Genomic DNA, 23,450 nt, shown 5'->3' on the forward strand with positions numbered 1-23,450 from the left:
TATATTTTATATTAATTCTATGAATAATTATATAATTAAATGATTGTATAAAATATCAAACGTATTTTAAAATAAATCATGAAGATCGCGTGTTGACTTTTATTTGATTATGAGAGATGCAAACACGGTGGTAGATATTATGGTAAAGATGACGATGAAGTTATAACTTTTGTATGTGGAGCTTCTTTCACCTTGAAAGGAGTTTAAGAGTAGTCTATATAGAACTTCTTTCATCTTAAAAGAAATTTAAGAGTAATCTTAAACGAAACTGTTACTCTATTTAAACAGTTTCTTATTTGTTTATTTTGTTTTTTTTTTATTTAGTTTATTTCAATAAAAAAATAAATCATGATGATAATGATGACTGTAACCATTCTACAACCACCAAAATGGACTTGGATAATTAGGACTTTATGGAGGGGAGGGGTAGATTCATGGTACTATTTTATTATTTTATAGTAGCATGTATCTACATAGGGCGATTAATTAATTCTTGCGTTTTAATTTTGTTCGATGTACAGAATAAATATTACCGTGACCAATTATATCTCTATTAATTTTACCACATGCAGTGGAAGATTCTATCAATCTCTGTCTTAAACTCTTAATAGTTAATACACACCTAATAAGTAATAAATACTAGATAAATTCTTCGCATACAAGCGATGAATGCTTGTAAGCAATTCAATTAAAACTAATGTTCAAAACGTGCGAACCGTTCTTCTTCCTCTTCGTCTTCTTTTTCTTCTTTTCTTTCTTTTCTTATCTTTTCTTTCTCTTTCTTTTTTACTGTACGTTCTTCTTCCTCTTACTTTTCTTCTTCTTATTTTCTTTTGTTCCTGCATGTTCTTCTTTTTCGTCTTCCCCTTCTTCTTCTTCATTTACGTGCTCTTCTCTCTGTTTTCTCGTTTTTTTTTCGATTTTTCATGGTAAAATCTTTATGGAAGAAGAAGAAGCAGCAGAAGATGAGGAGGAGAAAGAGAAAGAGTTCTGAATTATGCATAAGATGTACTTCAACGAATTTTGGGTGTATTTTCTTAAATCCTTTGGGTGTAGTTTTGTAATCTTTTGGGTGTATTTCTGTAATCCTTTGGGTGTATTCCTATAATCGTTTGGGTGAATTCATATAACCGTTTGGGTGTATTTCTGTAATCCTTTAGGTGTATTTCTGTAATCATTTGGGTATATTTCTGTAATTCCATTATCTTCAAAAGGATTACAGAAATACACCCAAAATTCGTTGCATAATTCAAAACTCTTTCTCTTTCTCCTCCTCATCTTCTGCTGCTTCTTCTTCTTCAAAATGATTTCAAAACTTGATTTCAGAAACCATGAAAATCGAAAAAAACGAAGAAGAGGAAGAGGAAGAGGAAAAACTTGATTTCAGAAATCATGAAAATCGAAAAAAAACGAAGAAAAAGAGGAAGAGGAAGAGAAAAATACAGTGTAGCGCTTTGAAAACAGGAAACGGATGAATAACGCATTAAAAGGCCCGTTAACAACTTGTGACTTGTAAGTCAAAAAGACTTGTATGTGTAGTAAGCCTCAAAATACTAACCGTTTGGAAAACTTTAAAAATATTTTTTTAAAATTTTTTATTTATAAAAAATAATAATATTTTTTTTAAATTAATTAAACTGTTTATCATCGTAGTAATCAGGGAATTTGAATGCGCGCGGGCTTATCCCTAGTTGCTCTACAAGCTACAACCACCCATTACTCTTTATGCTTCCTTTTAACTAAATCCATTAACTACTTACCACTGATTATGACTGGATCCCCACTATTCATGTTTCGATGAAATTGGAGTTTGTCTCTCTTGAATTGCACATGGCCAGTTGCACATGTTTTAGGTAAACATGATGGGGCAATTAAGTTGGATGTTTTTTTTATTCTATGGTCATGCAAAAATACAATTTTCAATTCTTTTATTCTCTAAAATTAGACTATTAATAAAAATACTCACAATTCAATAGAAAAATTGTCATACTCAATTCAACTCTAACGTTTTGATCTATTACATCTTGTCAAATGATCTTTCCCTTATGTTGCATAACGAATGCTATCATTTTTTTTTAACAGGGAAAAAAAATGAAAATAAAATTATTAGGAAGCATACTATTTTATTCATGAATAATTATTAACCAAAATAGTTTTGGCAAGTGGCAAATGGTCATTTCAGCAGCACAAGAAAGTGACACAAGTACATAAGCATATTTTTGGTGCTCTTGTGCCTAAAGATGAGTAGTAGTGTAGTACAACTGAGATCTCCTTGGAGCTTCTTGTTTCACAATTAAGATTTAACAAGTAGTACAGGAGAAACATTGGACATAGTATATAGTAGTACATGTTGTACTATAATAAATATGTAATTATTAATTCATAATAATGTTATATAAGGAATAAGATTGCATCACATATAATTGCATAATCTAAAAAACCAGATAAGAGATAATAGCCAGAGAGAAAGAGAAGAGATGACAAAGACTGGGGACAGGCAGAGCATGAATGGAACTATCAATAGACACATTTGTTCACTGAGTTACAAAGGGAAACACACACATATACATACATAGATAAAGACATGATACATCCATCATCTCATCTATTGTGGCTACGCTCATGCACTGCCTCTTCCCTGGCTCTCTCGTTCTTTTTCCTTCTTTATTTATCTTTTTCTTGTGGAATAATTACTGCAATAATCTACTTCATTTTATAAATTTTATCTTTTCAACTGCTCTATTCAATTACCTTTGACTGCTCTATTATTCAATCACCTAATTCTTTTGTCAATTCAATATTTCCAAGCTGTTATGTCAGGTGGCTTATACAATTTATAAATTTTTTTTCATTTGCAATTTATAAATTACTTCTCCAAGCTAATATACTGTATAGTTTATAAAAAAATATTACCGTCAATATTTTATAAAAAAATTTATATCCCAATAATTTTCTACATAATAGAATAAATATCTTCAGCGTTTTAATTTTAGCTGTGCAGATGGAAGAAAAGAAAAGGCAGATGGAAAAAGAGTGCACTGTTTACGCGGGATAAATCAACAAAATACCAAAATGATACAACATTCGATGTAGAATACAAGAAACATGATATTAAAACAAGACGGAAAAATATTGAAGCCGTATTAGAAGAGGTACAATTTCTCTGAGTTCCATAATAGAAAAAGTAATTTGTGACGAAAGAGTGAATTTTAATTATTTCTTCTGCAATTAATAAGTAGATGTTACAAATGGTAAAGAAACCAAAGTAAGATCAGAAAACTAAAGAAAAATGAAAAAGAGTACGTACTCCTTTCACATACTTAAGAGAACAAACTAAGCAATCTCTATTTACCTAAGGATACCCATAGCATCAAGGGCTAAAATATGATGTAAATCAGGAGTTGAAATATTAAAAATGTAGAAATCATGGGAAGTTTTGACCCTTCTTGACTCGGTCATTCATAGTATATATATATAATTTATTTTTAATATATATTTTGTATTTTACTATATATTTTATATAAATGACATTTTTTTGTACAATAACATTGTTGTATATAAAATTATAAATTCTAAAGATAAAAATATCTATTTTTAATTATAATTGCAAAAAAACATTAAAATTCAATATTATTTTCTTTTGAAAATAAATATCTTTATTTGTTATTTTTATTGTATTTATAATATTCTTAAAACTTTTTTTTTCTATTAAGTCTTTGAGTTGAGAGATATTTTGGTAGTTTACCAAAATTTTTTCTATCTACATTTTTAAACATTATTAACTTTTGCTAAATCACCAGTTTTTTTTTACGCTCTAACTCCTTATCTAGGGAAACTATGCACTGGTGTGTCTCCCTCAAAATGCAGTTCTTTTTTGAATAACTTATTTTGTTGTTGCAAGAGCTAAAATCTAAAAGCTCATACCCCATAAGGACAATAAAGAGTACATAGAGTTTAACAATAAAATAAAAGAGAATTCCTGTGACAGAAAAAAAATTAGGATGAGTTCATACCAGTGCTGTTTCTGTCGCAATCCTCCCTCAGGCTGACGAGGTAATTAAATAATTAATAGCTTATCAAAATTGAGCATTTTTTTTATTTTTGCTTCTTTACATTGTACATATGTTTCCTTATTTCTGTTTAGAACAAGGCCAAAGCACTTAAAAGTACTGTGTGCAAAGCTATTTGAAATGGAAGGGGTCCGAGCTCATAATACACGATCAAAACTTCGGTCAGCACAGGTAGGAGAGTTTTTTTTGTTGTGAACTGTGTTGAATTGCCTATACCTTAGTTTGCTTCTTGGATTGACTTCGAGTTTGTCAAACTGTAAAGATTGGCAGCGGTGATAGATCTGAACGCATCCGGACATACAACTTTCCTCAAGGTCGTGTCACTGATCATAGAGTTGGTATAACTTATCACTCAATAGATGATGTGATGCAAGGTGAGAATCTTGAGGTATTTATTGATGCTCTCTTATTGCAAGAAGAAATGGATGCAATTGCAACTTTTAGTTCTTCTCAGTAACACCAACTGATGGAACCAGGCGTTACTAATTAGTGACTATTAGTTCGGGGGCTCATTTTTGTACTTCCCATGCTGAAAAAGAAAGGTTCTTGTATTTTGAATAAGATATGCTAGATTTAGAGAGGGGAAAATTTTTTTTCTGATAGCATAGTATCAAATGATGTGCGTATGGTTATTTGATAATATAATTACACGATATATTTGTTCACCTGTGTTTCCCATTTCAGATTATAACCTTTTATTTTTCAATTTTGGTTTTGCACTAATAAAATTCTTGCCTTTCAAAAGAACAGAGTATATTTTGACAAAATCCTGTGAGACAAAATCCAATAAAGCAAAAAGAGCATAGTATGACATAAATTAAGAATATGCAAAAAATTAAATCATTTTGCTAATATGAAAATGTTTTTAAATAATTAAATCATTTGGTGTCCAATCTTAGAACGTTAAAGCGTTTTTAAATTCATAACCACGACAAGTCACTTACTTTTCTTGCAAGACATAACGTTGAACTATGAAAGATCAATGATAAATTGATAACGATAATTAAAAAGTGATAAATAGCTTTAGGTTTGCCTTCTCTGCTCTATCATGGTACAAGTATATTATGTTAGAAAAATATTCCACATATTTATTTTATTTTATACATCAAATTAACATAAGATAAATGTTAGGAGACTAATATTTTTAATGGTAACACATGAAGAATTGGTTAGTATTAGCTCAAATGTAAGATAAATATAATTAAAAAAAATTGATCTATTAACATTTTTCCAAATACAAATCTGTTTACTTATTAAATTGAATGAGGGACTTTGTCTTATATATCGTTCATGACAAAAAAATGTTCATTGTAATATTATGGGAGACAGAATTGCAATAGGAGTTCCCATCAAAGTGGACTTAGCCACTAAATTGGCTGAGAGAGGACGATATGCCCGAGTATGTGTTCAAATAAATTTAGGACTGCCAGTGATCAAGCATATCATTGTGGAAGGCGTAACTCATATAGTGGAGTATGAAAGTTTAAATTTAATTTGCAACTCTTGTGCATGTTATGGTCACGATATGGCACAGTGCTTGGGTAGAGACTCTAGGGAAGGAAAGACTCTAGGAAAGGAGAGAGTGCTGATTCCGATGCCACCAAGCCACGAGACGGTACAAAGGCAGTGCCACATCCTGAGACCAAAATTCACAATTCAAATGAAGTAGAACCTGATGTGGTAGGTGGCGTTACTGGTGAGAATCCTGCACCGAGTTTACAAAAGGACTTAGAGGCTAATAATTTGGAAGGAAATAATGTTGAGGAGGCTTGCATGCATGATGAACCAGGCTGGGAGCAAGTTGTGAGGAAAGGTAAAACCAAGCTAGGCCAGAAGCAATCTAACAAGGTCCAAAGAGGCACTCAATCCAGAATCGATTCGGATAGAGTAATCAGGCCCACCATCCACTTCTCTCACACGAGTGGATCCAGCTCTTATCGCGCCAGGGTCGGGTCACGAGTCAAAGTCGGACACAGCGCTTTCTGTGTTGGTGAGACGTCGATCTCCTCAACCCGACACACCCCAGTGCCTTGCGGGTCCTCTCTCCGGAAACGACCAAGGCCGGGGTCCCTACAGAGCTCGCCAGTTGAGAAGAATGGAGGCACGGTGGTGGAAGCATCGTCATGTCTTCCTGCAACCGTGAAGGAGGATGTTACCGTGGCGGTTCCATTGGTGAAGAAAGGCGCATTGCCGGCTGTTATTGCGTCGGTATGCGAGAATAAGGAGACATTCCATGGAGATCCGGAAAACCTGAAGGTCACGGGAGTCACTTCTGCTGGGCAAGCCTCGGTTTGAGGTTGGTGAAGCACTTTGATTTTCTTGTTTTATAATTTTATATTTTATATTATGGATAGCTTAAATATAATAGTTTGGAATATTAGGGGTGCTTCTAATAAGTTAGTCCGGGTGAATTGTAAAGAGCTGGTTAGGAAATTTAAACCTGTAATTTTTATTGTGGTTGAAACTCATTGTCCTTTTCAATACTTGAAACTGTTCTGGGAAAGACTTGGTTATCACCCTATTGGTATAGTGGAGGCGTCAGGACATAAGGGGGGTATCTGGTTCCTTTCTGCAATGCAGGGTGTTCACTGCAAATGGGTTGATGCTTTCGATCAGCGTGTTATAGTTGAGGTTCAGGTAAATAATGTGATTTGGAGGTGCAGTGGTATCTATGGTAGTCCTCAATTTAATACCAGAGTTCTGCTATGGGATTATCTTGTTACGCAGTCTCCATCTTTCTGCGGGCCATGGATTGTTCTTGGTGATTTTAATGAAGTACTATTCTCTCATGAATCTAAGGGTTGCCTATTCTCGAGTCACCATGCAGATCGGCTTGCTACCTCTCTAGGGGATAGTGATCTGTTTGACTTGAAGAATATTGGGAGACGATTTTTTTGGTACAGAAGGGTTAGAAATGGTGTTGAGGTGGCAAAAAAACTTGACCGGGTCTGTATCAATAGTGGCTGGCTATCTCTCTTTCCAGAGGCTTATGCAGAAATTTTAAATAGGCTTCAGTCTGATCATTGTCCTATCCTAGTGCGCTGTGCAGGTCGTCCCCAACCGAAAAAGAATAGACCTTTTCGGTTTATTGCGGCTTGGGCAACTCATCCGGAGTACAGAAATATTGTGAACCAGTCATGGCAGGCTGGCTACAGGGAGATGCATGGCAAGCTTTCAGAAGTGCAGAAGAACTCTTTGGAGTTTAATTCTAAAGTGTTCGGCAACATTTTCGTTAGGAAATGCAAATTGGAGAGACAGATTAATTTTCTTCAGAAGCGACTTGAAGTAATGGAGGATTTGTCTATGCGGCAAAAAGAAAAACAACTGAGTGAGGAATTTAATAACACGCTTATGCAGGAGGAACTTCTATGGTTTTAAAAATCCAGAGAGCAGTGGGTAAAATTTGGGGATAGAAATACCAAATTCTTTCATGTCCAGACTCTTGTGCGGAGAAAACATAATAAGATTCATGGTCTCTTTCTTCAAGATGGGGTATGGGAAACGGACCCGGATGTCCTTCGAAGGGAAGCTGAATCCTTTTATAAACACCTATTCTGCCAGTCGGAGGATGTAGACTTAGGTTGTCTTGGTGATGTGCCGCTACCTTCCCTGAATGATGAAGCCTGTTGTAGCCTCACAGCGCCAGTTACTCTGGAAGAAGTTAAGTCGGCAGTTTTCAGTATGCATTCTTTTAAGGCGCCGGGCCCTGATGGGTTTCAAGCTTTATTCTTTAAAGAATACTGGGAGATTGTTGGTTTTGATGTTTGAACTATGGTTCGTCATGCGTTCTCTGGTTTGGATATGGATCTAAGGATGATGGAAACTCTTGTGGTTCTTATTTCGAAGGTAGAAAACCCGATTTCCATGAAGGATTTCCGACCAATTAGTCTCTGTAATGTGGTTTACAAAGTTATAACGAAGGTCCTGGTCAATAGACTTCGTCCCCATCTCAAAGAGATTATTGGGCCCCTTTAAGGAGGGTTTATCCCGGGGAGAGGAACCCCAGACAACATCATTGTAGCACAAGAGGTTCTCCATTTCTTGAAGAAGACAAAGTCAAAGAAAGGCACCTTGGCCTTTAAAATTGATTTGGAGAAAGCGTACGATAGAGTGGATTGGAAATTCCTGAAACAAACCCTGGTGAGTTTTGGCTTTCCTCCTTCGACAGTCAATCTGATTATGCGTTGTGTCACTGCTTCCTCACTGTCTATCCTCTGGAATGGGGATAGATTAAATAGCTTCACTTCGAGCAAGGGTCTTAGACAAGGAGATCCTATATCACCGTATCTGTTTGTGTTGTGTATGGAGAGATTGTCTTGTTCTATTAATCAGCAAGTTGATAAGGGCTTGTGGAAGCCGGTTGCGGTTTCTAGAGGGGGTCCAAGAATTTCTCATTTGATGTTTGCCAATGATTTGCTTCTTTTTTGTAAAGCTGAAAAACAGCAAGTTCAAACTGTAATGGTAGCTTTGGAAAATTTCTGCAGAGCCTCTGGGATGAAGGTTAATGTGGAGAAATCTAAAGCGCTATGCTCTAGGAATGTTTCAGCAACAAGAAAAGAGATTTTCACTGGAGTCTCCTCCATCAGATTTGTCCAGAACTTGGACAAGTATTTAGGAGTGAACTTTAATCACTGTCGGGTGACACGCGCAACTTTCAATGATGTTCTGGACAAGATTCGGGGAAGGCTAGCCAGCTGGAAAGGGAGATTGCTTAATAAGGCAGGTAGACTCTGTTTGCTCAACTCAGTAGTGACTGCGATTCCTACTTATCGTATGCAAGTATCTCTCTTTCCTAAAGGGGTAACTAATAAGATAGAATCCATGATGCGAAACTTTCTATGGAAGGGTCAAGCTGATGGTAGAGGCCTGAATCTAGTTAACTGGAAAGTGTTGGTCACCCCTAAGAAGTTTGGAGGTCTGGGAATTAGAGATCCTTTTTGTGCCAATATTGCTCTTCTTGGAAAACTAGTTTGGCAACTTTTTCACCATCCCGATAAGCTATGGGTTCAACTGTTGACGGAGAAATACCATTCTTCTAAGAATGATTGTCTTAGTCGGTCTCGAGAAAGGGGATCTTATGTTTGGAAGAGTATATGTCGAGCTTGGGATATCCTGAAGGAAGGTTTTATTTGGTGCATTGGGGATTTGGAACAGAACTTTTGGTTTTCTAAATGGAGAAGAGAGGGGCGACTGTGTCAGGAGATGGATTATGTTCACATTTCTGATTCGGATCTCAGGAGCTTGGACCTTTGGTCATCTGGACAGTGGAACCTTGAGAATATCTATTCTCCTCTGAATCAGTCTCTGCAGAGCAACATTAACTCTTATAACCCAGATGTTCAAGCTGGTTCAGAGGTCGGTTGGTGTTGGACTGGTGCGGTTTCAAAGGTTTATGATGCTCATAGTGGTTATTTGTGGCTCAGTAAGAAGATGTTTAGTTGGAAGGATAGGGGTAATTGGCTTTGGCTTTGGCGTCAACATGTTCCAGAAAAGCACAAATTTTTGGCCTGGCTATGTCTTCGGGAGGCTCTTCCTACTACTGCATTTCGTTTTAGGAGGGGCATTTCGCACACGGATAGCTGTCAACGATGTTTCTCAAGTCAGGAATCGGTATTACATTGTATTCGGGATTGTCCAAAAGCCCAACTTGTTTGGCAAACTTTAGGGATCTCCGATCAACCAGTGGATTTGATGAGTTGGTTCTTACATAATAGCAAACAACGCCCCTTTAGATTCTTTTCTGGTCTCTGGTGGATTTGACGTTCGAGGAATAACAAGATCTTTCATCTTCACGACCATTGGACCACAGACAAGGTGATTGGTATGGCTTTGTCCTTGGAAAAGGAGCTCCGAAATATTTTTTAGTTGCAACGACTGTCTATCCCCTCAACCATTAGTGGCTCTTGGATTCCCCCCTCAGTGGGTACCTTTAAGATTAATTGTGATGCTAGCTATCCTGGCAGTGGTGCTCGAGTTGGTTTTGCTTGTGTTAGCAGAGATTGGAAGGGAAGGTGGCAACGAGGCTGTTTGGGAACAATTGAGAGTCGTAGCATTTTGCAAGGAGAGTTGTTTGCTATTTGGAGAGGCTTTCTTTTAGCATGGGACTCGGGACAAAGAGACATTATATGTGAGACAGATTGTGTGGAGGCTTTTACTATTGTCAATAATTTACAAGATTGCTCTGGGTTTATTGATCTTTTGGTGTTAAAAATTCAAGATATCATGTCTTGGAAATGGCATGCTGATCTTCGGTTGATCTTGAGAGATGCAAATACAGTAGCAGACATCATGGCAAAGACCGCAATGAGAACCCTTTCTCACCAAGTGGAGCTTCCGTTGCCTTGGAAAGAATTTGAGAGTAGTATTCAGCGGAACTGCCTTTCTTAAGCAGTTTCTTGTTTTTTTTTTCTCGTTCTTAGTTTTTGTTTATTTCTTTTAAGTCACCAAAAAACTTATAATATGGTTTGGCTCAAGGTACTTTTTAGTTTACACTAATTGTTACCCCTTTTTTTTCTCTTTTCTGTTTGGCTACTTCACAAAAACCGAAACCTCAGATTTCTTTTGAAGCAGAAGCACTCCTGTTGTTCCTAAATGTTCCTTTGTTACTAGTTGCATGTTTGTATTTGTGTTCAATCCATACACTGCAATGTTTATTGAAAAGCATGATAATTCGGCCCAATCTGGCCTAACATTAACATTAACGTAACATTTGTGTTGGACTCGTCTGGTACATAAATTCACCAATTAAATGATGTAGTCGTGTGTACTAGTTCACAAAATCACAATTCATCTACCTACCTATTCATTCCTAACATACTGTGTAACTACTCTGATTATGGTCTCTTTATATGATGTGATGATGATGATTCACATAGTGCAGTTTCCCTTTAAAAATATACAAGAAATGAGAAAAATCCACAGCGACGCAATACTTGAAATTGACTCCACTCCAACATACTTGTTTCCTTCCAATTCAATGTGATCCTGAAATGCTTATTGAAATGCAGTTAGTATCTGTGTCCTGTTGATAATGCAATGTGTAAATGGCTACCTTCGTGTGTATGGAACTTGTGTTACATATTATAAAATATATAAAGAATAAACACCCAACCCAACCCGGCCCCTGTCTATAGAACAAGATATTCCATCAATTTCATACATTTTGCTTTTGTATGATCTGATTTCTGTGCTTTCCTCATATTCTTCTATGCTCTTATCGCTTTATTTTCGCTAGTTCTATGGAATATCTTGTTGCTTGTTTTCTTATTTTAACTTGATTTATATTTGGCTAATTTAATTGAATATTATATGCTGATTGTTATACAGTTATAGTGTAATGAGCTATGTTAGATTTGTTTATTTCATCATCTTGTTTAATTAATAAATTCTTGGACTGTTCTTGAATGATCGAATTGTCTTTGTTATTGTTGTAGCGAAATTGGGTTGGTTTAGTGGTTAACTTACTAGTCTGCTTAAATAAGTGTCGGGAGTTCGAATTCCGCCTTGTGTGTGCAGCAACCCATTGGTTAATTGGAAATCCCAAGAGGTTCCTTGCTAAATCCCTTGGTAAGGGCGGCACCTCGTCCGGCACGTCAACAATAAAAGCAATTTTAAGTAGAATAATTAAACGTTATTTTGTTAGGATAATAAAATTTTTATGATAAAAAACTAATATTCAAAAACAATAAAATATAGCTTCAACAATAGTTATATTTATGCTAATAGCTCAAATGGCATAGTCTCTCCATACTCAATTAAGAGGTTGCGGGTTCGAGTCTCTTATCTTTGATAAAAAAAAAAAAACAGTAGTTATATTTATAATTTTTTATCTATAAAATTATTTATTTATTTTCATATTTATAACCAATTTTAAAAATATTTATATAACCAACCCAAGAGTGTGTTTTGTTTCTCTGCAAAGTTATAGTTGGTTGGTCTTTATCGGGATAAGGATAACCAACCAAAGAGTGTGTTTCTGTTTTTGTGCAAAATTATACTACCTTCAATAATATGCTATAAAACGTTATTATATACATGACAAGAATTTTTCTAACTGAGTTGTTTGGTTCTGTTTCAACCTTACACTGCTTCATTAATTTTGTTATTTTGTAGCAGTGTTACATAACATAGAATTTGAGTGTACTAGACAGTGATCTGAGATGGACCATGAGACAGTTCCATACTTCAGGCTGTTCTCGTTTGCAGAGTCCACTGACATCTTGTTGATGATTGTTGGGACCATTGCGGCCATTGGAAATGGTATGAGAATCCATGAATATTCAGCTTAATGTGTATGTAAATGTGAAGAACCAAATAATATTTAATTATGCTGATTAAAATTGCAGATCAGTCTGAAATTTGTGTACTTGTCACTAGACATAGGTGTTGCACAGTTGCAGCATTCCTTCATAAGTACCCCATAATAAAGTCACTGATTTTTCTTAACTCAATAAAGTTATATATGAGTTATTCAACAATGAAGATAATTATTTCAAGCTGCAGAGGTGCTATGTTGGATAGTGACAGGGGAAAGACAAGCTGTAAGAATAAGGGGTTTGTACTTGAAGACTATTCTAAGACAAGATATTGCTTTCTTTTATAAAGAGACAAACACTGGTGAGGTCATAGGTAGAATCTCAGGTGAGTAGGTGACACAGTCCTTATTCATGACCTTCTATTTGCTTGCCTTTTGCTTCGGGTAAAGCAGCAGCCTATAAGATGTTTCAAACAATTGAGAGAAAGCCTGAAATTGATGCTTATGATCCTACTGAAAAACATTGGAAGATATTCATGGCAATATAAAGTTGAGGGATGTCTATTTCAGTTATCCGGCCAGACCCGAGGAGCTGATATTCAATGGATTCTCTCTGCATATTCCAAGTGACACAACTGCGGCTTTAGTAGGACAAAGTGGAAGTGAGAAGTCCACAGTTATCAGTTTGATAGAAAGATTCTATGATCCACAGGCAGGTGAAGTTCTTATTGATGGCATTAACATTAGAGAATTTCAGGTTAGATGGATAAGAGGAAAAGTTGGCCTTGTCAGCCAGGAGCCAGTGTTGTTTGCATCTAGCATCAAGGATAACATTGCTTACGGAAAGGAGGGAGCAACAATTGAAGAGATTAAAGTTGCAATTAAACTTGCAAATGCTGCTGATTTCATTGATACACTGCCACAGGTTCTACAATATCAAAGGAATATTTGGATTCATAATCTTTGTAACTCGTTAAATAAACTTAATTAAATGCTTTATAACCTTATGATGTGTATATAGGGATTGGAAACAATGGTTGGTGAGCATGGAACACAACTATCTGATGGACAGAAGCAACGCATTGCCATTGCAAGAGCTATCCTAAAAGATCCAAGGATTTTGCTTCTAGATGAAGCCACAAGTGCACTTCATGCAGAATCTGAAAGAATAGTGCAAGAGGCCCTAGATAGGATCATGATCAACAGAACTACTGTTGTTGTAGCGCACCGCCTAAGCATCGTGTGGAATGCAGACATGATTGCTGTAATTCATAGAGGGAAAATGGTTGAGAAAGGTACAAAGCATGTAAAGATAAGACATGAATTCTGTCAGCATGATACAAAAATTCATTGTCAACTAATGATGAAATTTTGTTTATATATACATGTTAACTGACTTCATGTTTATAAACCAAGAACACATGTTGAATTAGTAAAGAATCCCGAAGGAGCTTACTCTCAGCTTATACGTCTGCAAGAGGTAACAGAGGATTCATTAAAGAATGCAGACAACCAAAACCTGAACTCTCAAGAAGTCAAAAGTGGTCATTTCAAAGATCAGAATTATCTGTTGGCAGAAGTAGCCACTGCTCAACTTCCATCGGCTTACCTACAAGAGCTAACATCTTTGATCCTGAAGTTGAAACTCCTAGAGAAGAGAATGTACCATCACAAGAGGTTCCACTATGGTGGCTTTTTTCCCTTAACAAACCAGAGACTCTAGTGCTTCTTATGGGATATATAGCTGCCACAGCAAATGGTGCTATATTGTCCGATTGGTTTGTTGCTTTCTAGTGCCATCAAAACATTTTATGAACCATTCAATGGGTTAAAAAAGAACTCAAGGTTTTGGGCACTAATGTTTGTGACCCTTGGACTTGCATCTTTAATTGCTCTTATAGCAAGAGGATACTTTTTCTCTAATCCAGCGCATTAGATTAGTTGCTATATTTTGAGAAGGTAATCAACATGGAGGTTTCATGGTTTGACGAGGCTGAGCATTCGAGTGCTACATCTGTTCGCGCCGCGCCCTTGTTGGGGATGCATTAGGACTCAACTACTTGCATAGCAAAGTATTGAGATGGAAAAAGTCTCACCTTTGCATCTGAACTGAAGCCTTTCAAGAACTTCATTTGAACATATCCATTCAATCCAACAAAAGGTGCTATGACAACAATGATCAATGCCAATTGCCAGCTTGCAACGAAAGCAATGATCAAGCTTGTACATGCTATTGCAATATTTTGAACTAGTAGTCCTAATGCATCCCCAACAAGAGCGTGAACAGATGTAGCATCCGTCGAGAGCGCCACTCGAATGATCAGCCTCATCAAACCATGAAACCTCCATGTTGATCACCTTCTCAAAACATAGCAACCTAATGCGCTGGATTAGCTTATGGCCAGCCACAGAGAAAAAGTATCCTCTTGCTATAAGAGCAACTAAAGATGCTAAGTCCAAGGGTCACAAACATTAGTGCCCAAAACCTTGAGTCCTTCTTTAACTCATTGAATGGTTCATAAAATATTTTGATGGCACAAGCAACAAACCAAACACTGGCAATATAGCACCATTTTCTGTGGCAGCTATATATCCGATAAGAAGCACTGGAATCTCTGGTTTGTTTGGGAAAAAAGCCACCATAGTTGAACCTCTTGTGATGGTACATCCTCTTCTCTTGGAGTTTCAACTTCAGGATCAAGGATGTCTTGTAGGTAAGCCGAACGAAGTCGAGCGGCGGCTACGCTACAACAGATGATTCTGATCTTTGAAATGACCACCTTTGACTTCTTGAGAGTTTAGATTTGTTTTGATTATCTGCATTCTTTTATGAATCCTCTCTTACCTCTTGCAGACGTATGAGCTGAGAGTAAGCTCCTTGGGGATCCTTTACTAATTCAACATGTGTTCTTGGTTTATAAACATGAAGTCAGTTATAAAACATCTATATAAACAACAATGAACTTTTCTATCATGATGAGAGAATCCATGTCTTATCTTTGCATGCTCTGTACCTTTTTCAACCATTTTCCCTCTATGAATTACAGCAATCATGTCTGCATTCCTCACGGTGCTTAGGCGATGAGCTACAATAACAGTAGTTCTGTTGATCATGATCCTGTCTAGGGCCTCTTGCACTATTCTTTCAGATTCTGCATCAAGTGCACTTGTGGCTTCATCTAGGATAGCTCTTGCCGGTTGAAGAGCATAATGATAAAGGATCCAATGATCCATGGAAGGAGATTATGAGTCTTGCAAAGAAGAATGAGTTGTACAGGAAAATATGCAACAAGGTACTTTTTCGATTTCACGTAAAATCTGAGGTACTTTTTCGATTTCACGTAAAATCTCGATTTTCTCTACCTTGCCTGCAACCTCTTAATTGAGTATGGAGAGACTATGCCATTTGAGCTAATACTCATTGGCTTAGTAGTCCTAATTTTTAATGCAATAAGATATTAAATTTTTATAGGATAGTGGATATTAGATTGTTTTAATATTATAAATAGATAGATATAATAAACTCATAATTTTTACCTCCACTCAAAATGTTAATATAAAATCGAAATTCAAAGAATTGTAAAACAGAATATAAACGATTCGAAAATTATAAATATATGTAATTTGACAACATAAAATTAATTAATTTACATAAATAAAAAATGTAAATATTAAATAAATCAAATCACTAGAAAATAAACAATTAAAATCTATAATAAATCATTTTAAGGGACGATTTTCATATATACATTCTTCTTCCTCTAGTTCCATTTAAGGATTTGTTACTAGTCAATGGATTACTGCACTCACAAGACGGAATTCGAACTCCCGATACTTACTTAAGTGGACTAGTGAGCTAACTATTAGACCAACCCAACTTGGCTACAACAATAACAAAGACAATTCAATCATTCAAGAACAATCCAAGAATTTATTAATTAAACAAGATTATGAAATAAACAAATCTAACATTGCTCATTACACTACAACTGTATAACAATCAGCATATAATATTCAATTGAATTAGCCAAATATAAATCAAGTTAAAATAAGAAAACAAGCAACAAGATATTCCATAGAACTAGCAAAAATAAAACCAAAAGAGCATAGAAGAATCTGAGGAAAGCACAGAAATCAGATCATACAAAAACAAAATGTATAAAATTGATGGAATATCTTGTTTTATGGACAAGGGTCCCGTTGGGTGTTTATTCTTTATATATTTTATAATATGTAACACAAGTTCCATAAACATGAAGGTAGCCATTTACACATTGCATTATCAACAGGACACAGATACTAACCGCATTTCAATAAGCATTTCAGGATCACATTGAATTGGAAGGAAACAAGTATGTTGCAGTGGATTTTTCTCATTTCTTGTATATTTCTAAAGGGAAACTGCACTATGTGAATCATCATCATCACATCATATAAAGAGACCATAATCAGAGTAGAATTGTGATTTTGTGAACTAGTACACGACTACATCATTTAATTGGTGAATTTATGTACCAGACGAGTCCAAACCAAATGTTGCGTTAATGTTAATGTTAGGCCAGCTAGATTGGGCCGAATTGTCATACTTTTCAATAAACTTTGCAGTGTATGGATTGAACACAAATACAAACATGCAACTAGTAACAAAGGAACATTTAGGAACAACATGAGTGCTTCTGCTTCAAAAGAAATCTGAGGTTTCGGTTTCTTGTAAAGCAGCCAAACAGAAAAGAGAAAAAAGGGGTAATAATTAGCATAAACTAATAAGTACCTTGAGCCAAACCATATTATAAGGTGTATTTACTTTTTGTCTCGCACAGTATTATAATGAACATTTCTCTGTCATGAATAATATATAAGACAAGTCTCTCATCCAATTTAATAAGTAAACAGATTTGTATTAGAATAAATGTTAATAGATCAATCTTTTTTATTATATTTATCTTACATTTGAGCTAATACTAACCAATTCTTCATGTGTTACCATTAAAAATATTAGTCTCCTAACATTTATCTTATGTTTATTTGATGTAAAAAATAAAATAAATATGTGGAATAATTTTCTAACATAATATACTTGTACCATGATAGAACAGAGAAGGCAAACCCGAAGCTTTAATGTTATGAATTTATCATTGATCTTTCATAGTTCAATGTTATGTCTTGCAAGAAAAGTAAGTGACTTGTCGTGGTTAACTGGTTATGAATTTAAAAATGCTTTAACGTTCTAAGATTGGACACCAAATGATTTTTTTTGGTGATTAGACACCAAATGATTTAATTATTTAAAAACAATTTCATATTAGCAAAATGACAATTTTTTTCATAATTCATAATTTATGTCATACTATACTCTTTTTCCTTTTATTGGATTTTGTCTCACAGGATTTTGTCAAAATATACTCTGCTCTTTTGAAAGGCAAGAGTTTTAGTGCAAAAGCAAAGTTGAAAAATACAGGGATATAATCTGAAATGGGAAACACAGGTGAACAAATATATCGTGTAATTATATTATCAAATAATCATACACACATCATTTGATACTATGCTATCAGAATTTCAACTTTTTTTTCTCTCTAAATCTAGCATATCTTATTCAAAATACAAGAACCTTTCTTTTTCAGCATGGGAAGTACAAAAATGAGTCCCCGAACTAATAGTCACTAATCAGTAACGCTTGGTTCCATCAGTCGGTGTTACTGAGAAGAACTAAAAGTTGCAATTGCATCCATTTCTTCTTGCAATAAAAGAGCATCAATAAATACCTCAAGATTCTCACCTTGCATCACATCATCTATTGAGTGATAAGTTATACCAACTCTATGATCAGTGACACGACCTTGAGGAAAGTTGTATGTCCGGATGCGTTCAGATCTATCACCGCTGCCAATCTTTACAGTTTGACAAACTCGAAGTCAATCCAAGAAGCAAACTAAGGTATAGGCAATTCAACACAGTTCACAACAAAAAAAATTCTCTACCTGTTCTGACCGAAGTTTTGATCGTGTACTATGAGCTCGGACCCTTTCCATTTCAAATAGCTTTGCACACAGTACTTTAAGTGCTTTGGCCTTGTTCTAAACAGAAATAAGGAAACATATGTACAATGTAAAGAAGCAAAAAAAGAAAAGACAAACACAAACACACAATTACGAGAAATGTCCACAGCAACAAAATATTGAATTCATCAACAAACTAAATAGAAAGACATAACAGTCAATAAGCTTCCAATATGTTTTCTAGCTTTTCTTCAGGTTGATAAGTCTATCCATGCACTCAGAAAGTATTGAGAATAAAATGTATTAAACTATCAATACTGCAAAGTTGCTTTCTCTAAACAAAAAAATAGCCAAGGAATACAAGCTGTGCATCAAATTTGAGATACCTTAACTGACGGAACACATTCCCTGTTAAAATCATTCAAACGAAAATTATTCCCAATCTTTTGAAAATACTCACTTGATGTTGAGAGCGCTCATCTTGTATAGCAACTGTAATCCCAGTCGGAATGTGAGTTATTCTAACAGCACTGTTTGTTGTATTTGCATGCTGACCACCCGAACCACCAGATCTGTAGGTATCAATTTTTAAGTCTTCATTCTTCAATTGAACATCAACCTGCATAACGGCACAAAAGCAAAGACAAATAGGAACATATCATAGTCTCATACTAGCCTGTATATAAATTATAGGATATCCTTTCCGTTTTTGAATTATGTTCCGGGAACAAAATGTTAAAACTAGTACTTCATATACTTAAATAATAAAAAGGGCTCAATTTTGATAAGCTATTAATTATTTAATTACCTCGTCAGCCTGAGGGAGGATTGCGACAGAAACAGCACTGGTATGAACTCGTCCTAATTTTTCTGTCACAGGAACTCTCTTTTATTTTTATTTTTTTTTTTTAAAAAAAGAAGAAAGGAGTCAGCAAATGATAGAAAGTAGATTTGTTCATGGATGGTAAAAGGTTGTAGCCAAAACCTGTACTCTATGTATTCCACTTTCAAATTTTAGTTTCCCAAAAGCACCATCTCCTGCAATTGCTGCACTAGCTTCCTGAGAGAGTGAAGTTCAATCAAGAAATCCATCAGATGCAGGATGAAATGCAGTTCTATTATATCAAGAACTTGAGGAAAGCACAGAAATTAGATCATACAAAAACAAAATGTATAAAATATGTACCTTGTATCCTTTAAAATCTGATTGAGCAATATCTACTACTACAAATTTCCAGCCATTCTTGTGAGCATACTTTTCATACCTGTATTATGTTAGACAATATCACTTTTTAGAAAACCGTAATAATAGTTTCCATTTGATTTCGATAACACAAATGCAACCTTACATTTTGAAAATGTCCATTGCAAACAAAGAAGCCTCCTCCCCACCAGTGCCTGCTCTGACCTCCAAAATGCAGTCCCTTTCATCAGCATCATCCTTAGGAAGTAAGGACTTCAACAGCAAATGTTGCAGTCTTCGTTCTTCCTCTATGGCCTGTCCCATTTCCTCTATCGCCATGTTAAGCATGTCTTTGTCATCGGAACATTCAGCCACCAGTGACTTCAAGCCATCAATTTCCTGCACACAGTAGAAAAAAATAACACAAGCTAATGCAAGACAAAACAAAACAAAACAAAACATTACTCTTTATTGAAAGAAACATGATGAAGAGAGTTCAATACCTTCTGTTTAGCCCTCAACTCGTTAATAAGATGTAACGAACTGCTCAGCTTACGAAGCTCCTTATTTGCTCTTGCGTATTCTGATGGTGGTATTTCGGGCTGTCTTCAAATAACAAGAAAAATTAAAACATAAGATAGCGCATGAAGAGTGAAATTTAAACTTAGAAATTGTGAAGAAACAAGAGAAATGAAAGAAGGCATTGCATTACCTGATTGAGAAGATTGTTGAGAGTGGCAGACCTGTACTCAATAGCAGACAGTCTCTGTTCCATTATGCCCAAGAGCTCCGTAGATAGTTGAGGTTGCACTTCTGATAACGAATCAATTCAAATGCGATCAATCTTCTAACTATAAATTAATTTCACAGGCTCTAACGATCCATCATCAAGAAATTAATACAATAAATTTTAAATAAAGAAGAAAAGAATGGAATGTGGTACCGGCAGAGTAAAAACGTAGGAAAAATGGAATTCGAGGGTGGAATATTGGGTGTGGGAATGGCGGAGTTGATTGGAAGTGCCTGGGCAAGATACAAAGAGAACGACAAATAAATTTTGCAAGAGTTCTCATAGTCGATTCCTTTCTCTTTTCCAAATTCCCAAAGCTTCACTGTAAGTAATCAGAGTATTGAGAAGAGTTCACGGGCCGCCAATTTCGCGGTTAGGTTGCTCTGACTGCCAGTCCGCCGCACTCTTGTTAATGGAGATCCGATTAATTTTTGGGTAATGGGCTACGTTAAGCCCATAAGAGCCAACATAAACACAATTCTTGGATCACCCTCTTCATCTTTAATCAGCCTCTTGCCAACCGTGTATAACATTCCTTGTGTTTTGTTCGTGGTCCTAATGGGATATGGGCTTTTAGTCCCTCTCTTGCAACAACAAAACAAATTATAATAAATATATAATTAGTATAATTATACATTATTTATTAAATTTGCATTGCCGGTTCGCGGTTAAATCGGTCGAACCGGCTGGTCCGGTCCGGTTTTCAGATTATGTATTATTATTTAAATGCTAATTATAGTATAATTATAATAAAGATATTTTTATAAAATAAACTTAGAATAACAAATAGTACATTTATTTTTGTGGAAAAATGGATTCATGAGAAATAGACACGTCATTTTCATTAGTTTAAAAAAAATCTAGTTTTAGTATATTAAGTAGATAAATTAAAATAGTCTCCTTTTTTTCTTAGTTATTTGTTTTTGCTTTGGGGTCTCTGACCCTCCATGTCCACCTAGCAAAAAAAACATAATAATTTTTGTAAATGATTAATGTTTTAGAAAAAAAATTATTAATTTTGTTTTGATTTTATTTTCTTTTAAATAGTTATCTGAATAATATTTTTTCCTGATTTTCATAATTATTGCACTGAATTTTTCATATAAATCTTTATAAAGAAAATTGTCCAATGAAGATCTTGGTTATGAATTGATGATGCTCAATCGAAATGCAAAATAAACTCAAATTCACAATATATAAAATTAACTTCCGCGGGGTAATACTGTAATGAACTTGAAGATGCGTGGGAGGAGAAAGATTATTAAGAAAAGAAAGAGCAAGACTTAACACTATTTCCCACAAATTTATGATCCACTCTTTAATTTTCAACACTGTTATACAAATTGCTGGTGTGTTTCAATTCACACTCATGGTTATACATCTAGCTATCACCATGACTAGTCTTAGATACAGTTACAATTGTACGTATTTAAATTTAGTTCTTGGTGAAGCTAGCATCAAAAGGAAAACCAGTGTCGTGCAACCATGAGTTAGCTTGGAGGAAATTGTCAACAGTGAACTGAGAAGCCTCATCCTTGGAGATAAGACCCTTGGCCCACTTGACCCTTCCAGAAGCATCAGCACCAGCTCCAATGTTTCCGAACTCACCAAAGTATGCGTGCTCGGTGTTAGGGGCAGCTGCTGACCATGGAATGTAACCCTCCTTGTTGATGAAGCCACCGATGGTGTTCTCAATGAACACTGCCCTCGAGAACGCCTTCCATGGTCTTGCCAAGAAGGTTCTCACCTTCCCGTTCTCTGCTTCCAGGCTTGGCTCTGCCAAGATCTGGCAGTTATGGAGGACTACACCCGATGGCATGTTCTTCTGGTCGGTACCGTCAGCAACGATGATGTTCTGCTGGTTTGCCTTGGGCTTCCTCACGATGATCTTGGAGTTCTGGATGTAGGTTGAAGCGTAGCCGAAGATGAAGTCAATGGTGCCACTAATTTCGCAGTTGCGATAGAACTGACGGTGAGCATGGGCGTACAAGGTATCTTGGTGGCCACGGAACGCGCAGTCGAAGAAGGCTGAGCGGTCACCCATCACGCGGAGGGCCACTGCTTGGTGTCCACCTGGACCGGCGGTGTTCTCAAAAGCAATACCCTTAGCAATGAATCCCTCAGCAACGGTGGTGAAGGTGGCAGTCCTCATAGTCTTGACACCTTCAGCGAAGTTCTTGCGACCGGTGATGATGGTTTTGGCGGGGCCATCACCGTACATGTAGATGTTACGCTTGGCCTTGTCGACGGTGATGTACTCGTCGTAGATTCCAGCCTTAACATAGATAACCCACCTGCCTTGGTGTTTCTTGGGGTAAGCATTAATGGCTTCCAAAACAGTCTTGTACTGGCCACTACCATCCTTGGCAACAACAGCGTTCGGGACAATGGAACCCTGGCTGGCCTCATTGATGAGCTTACGGTCATGAGGGTACAACCATGTTGGGAAACCATATTGATCAAGCCCAAGGAGGCGACGAACGGGCCTGTTGGTCAAGTTGAGCCCTAACTCAGACAGAACCTTAGAGACACCGGCGACAACATCAAGGGCCAAGGCGGTGAGCTTCATCACGCTATCCAAGCTCTCGCTCTGCAACTGACCTTGGACATGCTTCTCCCCATCGGTGTCGAACCCGTCAAGGCAAGATTGCTGGTAGGCGATCACGGCGCCCAACCAGTTCTTCAGCTCGGCACTGTTTGTGAACACTTCCGGAAGCGATTGGCTGTTCACAAACACGCCGGAGGCCTCAAGCTCGTGGATCGCCGATTGCAAGAGGTCTTTGCAGTCGTCCAGAGCCATCTTGACGCCTCCGTCGCTGGTGCCGTTGGCGACGCTCTCCACCATGAGCCTGTCGCTCATGTTAAGGGCTTTCAACACGCTTTCCGTGGAGAATTTCACCACCTGCGTGATGTAGTCCTTGGGATTTGATGTGTTCACAGGTGTCAGCACGTCGTGGCAGAGCTTCTGATCATCGGCGCTTTGACACACTGCGCTCACCGCCTTGTTCGACGTCTTCAACTCTCCTCCATTGTTGCCGCTGCCGTTGTTGTTCACAACCACCACGGCACCAACAACAACTCCTACTACAAGTAGAATTGAAACAACAGCAGCTATAATCTTTCCCGACCCCGCCATTTTGTTGTTGGGAATGTG

At 36.5% G+C, this 23,450-nt stretch overlaps 2 protein-coding genes, 1 long non-coding RNA gene and 1 pseudogene across 5 annotated transcripts; 2 read left to right on the forward strand and 2 right to left on the reverse strand.

Moving 5' to 3' along the window:
- The first annotated feature begins 2,412 nt into the window (after window positions 1-2,412).
- LOC127748344 (uncharacterized) lies at window positions 2,413-4,735 on the forward strand. 2 transcript variants are annotated; one of them, XR_008010340.1, is made up of 4 exons: window positions 2,413-3,152; window positions 3,989-4,053; window positions 4,145-4,241; window positions 4,333-4,735. It is a non-coding gene; the product is annotated as an uncharacterized LOC127748344 (long non-coding RNA). The 2 variants fall into 2 exon arrangements; XR_008010339.1 differs by lacking the exon at window positions 2,413-3,152 and having other exon boundaries at window positions 3,159-4,053.
- A 7,494-nt stretch (window positions 4,736-12,229) lies between these two features.
- Window positions 12,230-15,485, forward strand: LOC127748416 (ABC transporter B family member 3-like; annotated as a pseudogene).
- A 2,325-nt stretch (window positions 15,486-17,810) lies between these two features.
- On the reverse strand, window positions 17,811-20,661 carry LOC107492333 (peptide chain release factor 1, mitochondrial). Of its 2 annotated transcripts, XM_016113340.3 has the most exons (10): window positions 20,450-20,661; window positions 20,219-20,319; window positions 20,010-20,108; window positions 19,673-19,905; window positions 19,510-19,588; window positions 19,309-19,383; window positions 19,132-19,209; window positions 18,784-18,942; window positions 18,306-18,401; window positions 17,811-18,215 (listed from the first exon to the last, which is right to left on the reverse strand). In XM_016113340.3, exons 1-10 carry the CDS (start codon window positions 20,577-20,579, stop codon window positions 18,021-18,023), a joined length of 1,245 nt encoding a protein of 414 aa, XP_015968826.1. In that variant the 5' UTR covers window positions 20,580-20,661; the 3' UTR covers window positions 17,811-18,020. The 2 variants fall into 2 exon arrangements, with proteins under 2 accessions (XP_015968826.1, XP_015968824.1); XM_016113338.3 differs by lacking the exon at window positions 18,784-18,942.
- A 1,070-nt stretch (window positions 20,662-21,731) lies between these two features.
- Window positions 21,732-23,432, reverse strand: LOC107492277 (pectinesterase-like). The gene has a single exon (XM_016113279.3). The coding sequence runs from the start codon at window positions 23,430-23,432 to the stop codon at window positions 21,732-21,734; it is 1,701 nt and encodes a 566-aa protein (XP_015968765.1).
- Window positions 23,433-23,450: the final 18 nt, after the last annotated feature.

The sequence above is a fragment of the Arachis duranensis genome, chromosome 6 (assembly GCF_000817695.3).
Source record: "Arachis duranensis cultivar V14167 chromosome 6, aradu.V14167.gnm2.J7QH, whole genome shotgun sequence".
In the NCBI taxonomy this organism is placed as follows: domain Eukaryota; kingdom Viridiplantae; phylum Streptophyta; class Magnoliopsida; order Fabales; family Fabaceae; genus Arachis; species Arachis duranensis.